Source organism: Ananas comosus, unplaced genomic scaffold, assembly GCF_001540865.1.
Source record: "Ananas comosus cultivar F153 unplaced genomic scaffold, ASM154086v1, whole genome shotgun sequence".
Taxonomy (NCBI): Eukaryota; Viridiplantae; Streptophyta; class Magnoliopsida; order Poales; family Bromeliaceae; genus Ananas; species Ananas comosus.
Window position 1 is genome coordinate 30,423 of NW_017890545.1, and position 8,714 is coordinate 39,136.

At 48.6% G+C, this 8,714-nt stretch overlaps 1 protein-coding gene across 1 annotated transcript; it reads left to right on the forward strand.

Annotated features, from left to right (window-relative positions):
• The first annotated feature begins 118 nt into the window (after positions 1–118).
• Positions 119–8,477, forward strand: LOC109703837 (vegetative cell wall protein gp1-like). Its single transcript, XM_020224560.1, has 4 exons — positions 119–204; positions 5,736–5,793; positions 5,913–5,972; positions 7,581–8,477. Exons 1-4 carry the CDS (start codon positions 119–121, stop codon positions 8,475–8,477), a joined length of 1,101 nt encoding a protein of 366 aa, XP_020080149.1.
• Positions 8,478–8,714: the final 237 nt, after the last annotated feature.

Consider the following 8,714-nt stretch of genomic DNA (forward strand, 5'->3'; position numbering starts at 1 on the left):
AAGGCACCACCGTAAAGTGTGGAAGTGAGCACTGATCATCCTCGTTGTCAATACGCCGAAGCGTCGTGCTCAGCCTCCGTTGGGCGTCAATGAAGCCCTGGTTTGCGAATTGGACGCAATGATAAGCGCTGTGCGGCGCTGTTTCGCTGATGGTTCGGCGTCGGGTGTGCGTGTTGCCACAGAGGTTGCGCAGTGCTCCGAAAGGTGAGCACGGCCTCGCATCATGAAACTATCAGTGGTATCTGGCTCGGCAGTTTGACCTCTGGTGTGCGTAGTTGGACGCGTTAAAGCGCCGAAAAATCGGCATGAAATTAATGCGATTTTCAGTATTCAGAGGCTTTTTAATGCATTTTGGTTCGTCGTAGCTGCTGTTGGGCAGCAAGTGTTGGTTGAAGGATAACCTCTGGACTGATTGTCCAAGGCCCCAAGAGACCCTTGCGAAGATCGGAAATGCATTTCCTCGGTGCGTTTTTCGGCGAAATCCGCTCGACAGGGAACTCGCGGGTTCGGTTCGGAATTATTCGACGGTGCTGTCGCGTGAGCTTCTTGTGTAGATCGCTGAGCTTGTTTGGCTGGTCACATTCCGTCATTTCGAGAGTCTTTCGGTAAATGACGGTGAGCGATCGGTGGGCTCCGGTGTCGAATTAGGATCAACTTCTGGGACGCCGAATCGAAACGATTACCGGCAGATAATTGTTTCGACATAGGATTGTGTTCGCTTCCATGATGCCTGATTATGTTAATGTTTAAGTGGCAGCAGGTGACTCTTAGCTCGATCGGTATGTTGCCGGGAACAGTTCGTGGCTTCCAGGCGAGTCCGCCGGTGCGGATTACGACTTCCGGCGTAATTACGCATCGGTTTGGGAAACGCGATCTCCATGGGTTTGCTTGTAGGTTGTGAGTTAGTGGGTGTATTAGCTGTGGTTAGACATAACCGCGGTGGACCTTCCTTAAGGTCGGTTGACGTCCTTTTTTTCATCAGGAGACAGGCGCAGCATTTGTAAGGTGGGTATCTTCTGATCCGAAGTCGTACAGTGGTGCACGCTCGGTGGATATTCTCTATCCCTGGTTCCTTCCTGTTGGCCTATTCGTATCATATATTGAGCTTGCATCCCATGTTCTTATATACTCTACTCATATGTTTCTATGCTTAGTATCATGTGTAGGAGTAGAGTAGTTTATCCATATGTGATACCGGTGACCTGATTGGTCGGTTCTCGTACTTTGTTTCAGTGACCTGATTGGTCGGTTCTCGTACTTTGTTTCGGTAACCTGATTGGTCGGTTCTCGTACTTCGTTTTAGTGACCTAGTTGATCGGTGCTTTTATCTTATATCTGTTGACCTGGTTGGTCAGTTCTTGTACTCCATCGTCGATGACCTTTGAGGTCGGTGTACCCTGAGGGGTAGGATTGTCGGCTGGTGCTGACGGTAGTTCTGGACTATATCGAATACACTCCTGTGACCTATCGGTCGGTTCTTGCGTTCGTACTTTTAGTTGACATCGAGCAGTATCTACATACTATCTTTATTTACTCTGCCTGGTTGTTCTATGTGTAGTATCCTGTATAGGGGTAGAGTAGATGGCGTTCGTATATACTATACTTGTGACCTGGTTGGTCGGTTCTCCTATTTGCATCGTTGACTTGTTTGGTCGTTCGTTACTTTCCGTACATTGACCTATCTCGGTCGGTTCACGTTGTTACTTGATGACCTACACGGTCGGTATGCCCCGAGGGGCAGTGATTGTCGGCTGATTGCCGACGGTTGGCTATTGATCATATCCGCATTGATCGCCACAGCTCGAGTGCATTTCACGTACACCAGCGGGTTGATCCCCCGCAGGAGGGTGTTCTTTTCCGAAAAAATGGCCGTACATCCAACCCGTGAGCCCAGCGGTGTTCTCTCTGTGCTAGGGTTACATGCCAGGTGTGAGCAAGTAGTGGCTTTTGCTTGAGGTCCTTAGACCGACACGGCGGTTTAGATTGGGTACGTTTGGACTTCTCGTCCGGTTGACGCATATAGCTATAGTAGCGGTTGTTGCATATATACTTCTATTTCTTTCTTTACAGTTGTCTTGCTACTATAGTTTTGATATCCTTGTATGCTTGCAGTTGTACATTACAGTAGCGGTAGTTGTGCTTTCATATATATATCTCATTCGTTCATTATCGTTGCTACTGTATTTTACTTACCCATACTGTTGTTTATCTCTTCCTGATCCGGTGAGTACTCCTCGCCTTCTTCGGCTTGCGGTACCCACTGGGAGGGGAGACATGTTTACATGTTCTCACCTCCCCCACTATTTTTCAGGTAGTACAGGCGTTGAGTTTTGGGACGAGACGTGAGGTACGTTCGTAGCGGTCGATAGAGCTTCCGACACAGGTTATCAGTTTAGTTTTATCCCTACTATTCTGATGTTATAGCTTAGTCAGTTTATATGGTTCAGTATTTTTATTACATTGGAATATGTGGACTTTCATGAATGTAATAAAAGGATTTCTGGATTTGGTAAAATAAAAAGTTTTCTACCCCTCGTGGTAGCTTTTATAAAAGATAAAAGTTTTCGCGTATGGAACAGTTTTCAAAAGATTTTTCGTGGACTTTTGTTTAAACATCGAATGTAAAACTACGGTGTGAATGGTGAATATATGAAGGTATAGCTATCTGTTTATTCATTTAGTTGTGGTTGTATACTGTTTGTACTTTTGTACTTGTGCGACGCCGTGCAAATACAGGGGAGACTCTGTCCGTGTGAACAGTGGATTCCCTATATTTGTGGCGGATCTGGCATACTCTGGGGTCAGGTTAGCAAAAAAAAAAAATTTAAACGCTTTTCCGCTGTGTTTCAAACTAAAAGGGGACCCCGGGGCGTGACAGATTAAAGTGGTATCAGAGCAAAGGTTACAACCACAATACCATTCATAGGTTGTTTTGAAAAGTAAATGAAACTGAACCATTGGTTAGGTTAACCTATAGGAAGACCTACGGTATATAGGCACGTGAGTGCGGGGTTTGGGCTTGTGTCCCGGTGTGTATTCGAGTTTGGTAAACTCGAGGTGCAGGGTTACTTCTTTTCGTACTTCGGTTTTCGCACAAGCTGGTGTCTAAGTCGGGAGTAGTGGCGGTGCACTTTTCTTCAGTGTTAATTTTTTTTTTTATCTTTACTCGGCAACTTATCTCTACCTACCTGCCACAGCTTTTTTTATTCATATCTTCATGATGAGTATAAAAAACATAAATGGTTGACTAACCCTTATCATTAACCAAACCTTTGTTCCCTTCTTATTCCGGAACAAGAGGAGGGTGGGGAAACAGGCCATAAAAACCATGAGCTCTTGTCATCAAGAAGGTGGAGACCTTATTCGACCATATTACATTCTATAACTTAGGAGCAGCATAATTTGTTGAAAACCAGTTTCCCTGGTTTCGCATCGCTCTTCCTACGAACCTGTACCAGGTATACTGTAAGGTTATTACAACCCTCCCAATTTCAACTTGAGGTTGACTCTATTAACTCAAATTCGTAACGAGCCGTGCTTTATCTTCAACTCGTTCACGATTTGACGTCAGACCCGTAACGAATTGACCAATTCGTAGTCCCATCATGGCCACGGGACGTCATTGGGCTCTTTGTCCTCGAGAGCTCATACCAGAAACGACTTAACGAATTGGCCACTTCGGAAACCCATCATGGCCATGGTGCATCGTTTGGCTCTCATCGTTGAGAGCTCGAGCCAGAGACGCTTCGCCGAATTGGCCACTTCGGGTGCGCGGATGGCCATGGTCACGTCCTTTGTTGTCTTAACCAGACGAAGTTTATTTTACTTTACCTCCCCAAAATAACGTTAACACCATCGAATATTTTCCTGGGGTAGAGGGGCAGAGAACAAGTGTTCGATTCTTATTGGAGAAGTGAGAAAAAAAAGAGAGAGAGAGAGAGATCTTCGAGAGAGAGTCACCACCTAGATTCTCCTCCCTAACCACCTCTTCCTTCGTTCCTTCACACTCTATACCTAGGGTTTCTATATTTTCCATTTATCGTGGATCTCACCCCACTTATCCACATTTGTTATTTTTTTTTTAAGAACTACATTTAAATTTGATTAACGCCTTTTGATTTTAGTTGTGTGGCTCTAAAATGCACTCTTTTGAAGTTGAGCCTCTTTTTTTGGGTGTCCTGGCTAGTGTGCTTTGTTAGGTGATAATTTTTAAACTCATGTTCACTAAATGGTTTTATGTGACGGGTTAAATGGCTTAGGAGCAACATCTGGCAGAAGGGGCCAGGAGCTAGCTAATTTCAGGACGTTGACTGGTCGGCGTTTAGGAGCGTTGTTGTTGCGGAGCTTAGGAGCTACGCAGGTGGCTTAGGTGCCGGAGTGCACTTCAGGTGCGCGGTTGCGAGGTAGGCCTCGAGCATCTCTAATTATCAAACACCACTAAGTTAAGGAATCTTTCTCTTATTCTATGTTCCTCTTTGGAAAATTAGGTAGTGGTTAAGCTATGAATTTCTTTGTATCCTTATCTTGGGTTTCACAGTGCGGGGCCACAGGGGAAAATCAAACTTTGTGTCGCCTTTTCGCAAATTTAAAAAAAAAAAAACGATTGGACTGGGGTCTCATACGGTCTAGGCGGTGTTTATGTCCCTTAGGTGACAAGTGTGCCTGTCTCAGAGGGGACATAAACGTGCCGCAGCGTGTTCATGTTTTCATGTTTGTCATATGTTGGTGTTGATTTACTTATTTGTCTATCGATATGGAAGTATATAAGTGGTAAGTGTGGCATCAAAATGTAAGCTACAAATTTGTTTTCAGGTGCTTTTTAGAAAACTTTTGACAAGGTATGCGCTTTTGAAAATAGAAAATATTTTCGATGGTGCTCCCCATCTTTTGAAAAATAAAATGGTTTAGGTCTTTAGGAAAATAATGTAAGTACTTTCAGGTGTATAAGGTTACATTATTTTTATGACTTGGTATATTTGACTGATTCGATATTGTAGTCTTATCATCCCTATTTTGATTTGACTATTGGACACAGCCTTCGAGATAGCTGGCGATGCTTGCATGGAGTGCAGAGCAGGGTTTTGAGTTGCGGACATGATGGACTTTTTATCACCCCCTCCACTCTTGTACATTTGTACAGAGGGGAGGGTCACCCATGGCGTTCGGCTTCTTCCGCTCCTCATGAGTGGCCTAGTCCTTCTCTATTTGTTGTCATACCCATTCATTTTATGTCATCGTTGCTATTACTTGCTTACTCTATATATATACTTTCGTGTTGATGGCGATGACATTACATGTTGACGTTCGTATGTTCCTATAGTTTTGATATCATCGTTCTGTTGACATTTCTTTCTTTATCTTCATATATACGTTGTTGGCGATGATATCGATATACGCAGTTGGCCTGCTCTTCAGGTTTGCATGGGTTAGATTTGGCGGCACAGCCAGATTCCTGGAGTTCGTTTTCGGTGATAGACGAGTGTGGACCGTACATTGGGATCGTGTTCTCTTGTGGCGACCCGAGTGCCCAGCCTACATGCTGGTGAAAAAGCCTTTTCTTGTGGGAGGACGCCCCCTAGTTGGGCGACCACATGCACTTTACGTGAGCTCGACACCGCTAGTTACGCCTATACTAGTTATCGGTTGGCAGCCGTTAGTCGGCTGTTAGTGACGGGGAGCCCCGTATGGCTGGCACATCCAGTAGTTCATTGTTGCACTTGGCTGGCTCTATCCAGTTACATGCCTTTCATTGCTTGCTGGTTTGTTCAGTTGCTACGTTTATCCTCTTGGCTGGTTGGTCCAGTGTTCATATCATATATGCTTGCGGTAGATGAGATGGGGATATGTCCTATGATGTGTATCTTGTTGGTCCGTCTCATTTATTTCTATCATACATCTATGACGAACTACAGTTGATTTTCATGCTTGCGTCCTTGGCTGGCTATCCAGTGTCCTCACATAAGACATATCAGGTCTTGATGGCAGTCGTGGTCGGCTGTTAGGATGGGGAGTCCCATGTGGCTGGAGTTTCCAGTAGCTGCTACCTCATGTTCTTGACTGGTTAGTCCAGTTGTCTATATTCTATTTTCGTGGCTATTTGATCCAGTGACTTTGCTTCATGCTCTTGGCTGGTTAGTCCAGTGGCTTTGTTTCATGCTCTTGTCTGGTTAGTCCAGTGGCTTTGTTTCATGCTCTTGGCTGGTTAGTCCAGTGGCTTTGTTTCATACTCTTGGCTGGTTAGTCCAGTGGCTTTGTTTCATGCTCTTGGCTGGTTAATCCAGTGGCTTTGTTTCATGCTATTGGCTGGTTAGTCCAGTGGCTTTGTTTCATGCTCTTGGCTGGTTAGTCCAGTGGCCATAGTGTATACCTATTTGATGAGATGAGGATGTGTACTATGATTCGTATCTTTGTATACTCATCTCATATTATCTTTGTTACCCCTACGTTCGAGTTATATACTATGCTTTTATCGTTGTCTTCTTGTCCCTATCTTCTTATAGTGGCTCGCACGTGGTGACATGGCTGAAGCCTAGCTTCATGGGTGGACATGTTTACGACGCGGACAGAGGACTGACGTTTTTTTTCCTGCAGTTGGCCTGGATTCCTTCCAGGTGGCCCAATCACAGATTGGGTGTCGATTATTGGTGATTTAGGTGTTGGATGTTCGTTTGGGTACCTCTAGCCAAAGGGTTTGGCTAGCGGCATTATGCGGCCTTCAGGGCATTAGCGTGCCCCTGAGGCGGCCCTCGGTGCTTGACAGGGCCTTGTATGGCTGAGCTCGATGCTCAGTGGACGACGGTCATTTGTATTTATTAGTACGTAGTACCGTCGCTTGTGTTGAGGAGCACAGCTTTGTTAATAGAGGCCTATTAGCAAAGCTAAGCCCAAGGGTCTTCACAGATTAAGCTGTGGCCTTGAGTGGCAGCGAGTGGGCAGTAAAGGCTTGAGAGCTTTACTGCGTTCACTGGTCGGTTGTTCCGAGTCGCTGATGTGTTTTCGAGTGCTTCGTGGCAGCCTTATTAAGGCTTGGCTTGGGCGTAAGGCAGCCGCCTAAAGCGGCTTTTTGCGTGGCCTTTACGTAAAAGCTAGAAGCGTTCCCAGACCCCGGAACCTGTTAGTCAGGTCTCCAATAGGAGTTGGTTGTGAACGACGGTTGTCGTCGATGCTGCTTGGTTTTACGTATTTTCGGGAGGACTTATGGACTTTAGCATAATAAAGTACGCTAAAGCCGCGAAAATGTCAGGTTGATGCGTTTGGTCTCCAGTTTGACGGCTCGGTTCTATGGGTGACTATCCAAAGCTACACGGCCTCCGGCACGAGTGGAAAGCCTCGTGACGGTTGGGAACACTGTTTGCGTGTGGGCTGCGCTTGGAGTCGCTTTGTCGCGCGTGTCGCGAATGTAACGCAGTTTAAGCGTTTGGTCCCGTAGCAACTGTGGTTGCCTCCACTCGTGCTGCAAGCCGTACTTTGCTCCTACTAGCACGAGTGAAGGTGTAAGTGGCCCCACGGAAGCCTAGCGGACTTCCCACTGGCCTTGGGATTTTGACTCACGACATTGATTTCAAAGTCGAATGGTCTAGGCTCTCTCGATCCCAACCGGCCGTCGACGGCCTTCCACCCGCGAGGCCGGCCCCTGCTCGCACCTTCCAGTCTCCCCAGGGCCCGTCCGCGACGGGCCGCCGCCTTTAGCCGGCCACCGCGCCGCCGTGTCTAGTTGGGCTCTGAACGAGAGCCCAAGTACCCAAGGCGCCGCCAGGCCGCCGCCGGCCTCCTCGAGGCCCTCCGCTGCCAGACAGCCGCCTCCAGCTCCTCCTCCTCCACGAGGGCTGCCACCCGCCGCCGCCGGGAGCTTCCGGCATGACCAGGTTCGTCCCGGGCGTGCGCGAGCCCTGCCGGCGTCTCTCGAGCCCGCCGCCGGCCGCCGCACGCCCCTGCCGCCCCTCCGCGCGCGCTCCAGCGGCCTCCAGCGGTCTCCCGCCGCGCCGGCTATCCCTCGCCACCGCCGCGCGCCTACGTTCCTACTGGGCTCGAGCCGGACCCACGTACGTCCATCGGCGTCTCTCGACCCCGCCGAGGCCGCCGCACGCGACTGCCACCCCGGCCGCCGCCTCCAGCGGCCCCGAGGCTCCTTCCCACAGAGCCGGCAGGGTTCCACCGCCGCCGTCACGATCGTCCCTCGATTTCGAGGACCCGGTCTAGACGGTTCTAGACCGGCGTCGGACAGACCCGCCGCCGCCGCCACGCGTCCCTGCTGCCGCCGCTGCTCCCCTCAGCGGCTTCCGACCCGGTGCCGGTCCCCTGTTGCCACGAGCTCGATCCACCGATGGTCCCAGGCGTTTGGTGTTACGCCACTTCCCCAACCGGTTTTCCCTCTCTTTCTCTCCACTACGTCCCTAAAGGCCGCCGGCCTCCTCGAGCGGCCGCCGGCCTCGTACGCGTGCCCCTCCCGTCCTCTACCGACTCCGCCGACCACCTGATCCCGATCGTCCTTGCTGGATCCCAATCCCAAAGGTTCGTTTTTAGATTGTAGTTGGATATTTACATTCACATTTTAACGGCTTTTCAGGAGGTTCTGAGTTGGTAAATTAGAATCAGGGAGTGGTGTGCTTATTTTGTACGTATTTGGGGAGGTGCACGCTAAAGTGCGCTTTGCCATGTATTTTACAGCGTTGAAAACGCTTTAATGGCAAAACGGTAGTGGCTGGAGAGGAGCT

Excerpts from the sequence above, each read along its gene's own strand:
- LOC109703837 (XM_020224560.1), top strand. The coding sequence starts at position 119 with ATGATAAGCGCTGTGCGGCGCTGTTTCGCTGATGGTTCGGCGTCGGGT. Across the intron at positions 205-5,735 it reads GTTGCGCAGTGCTCCGAAAG|TTACATGCCTTTCATTGCTT; the intron begins GTGAGCACGGCC and ends GGCTCTATCCAG. Across the intron at positions 5,794-5,912 it reads TACGTTTATCCTCTTGGCTG|TTGATTTTCATGCTTGCGTC; the intron begins GTTGGTCCAGTG and ends GACGAACTACAG.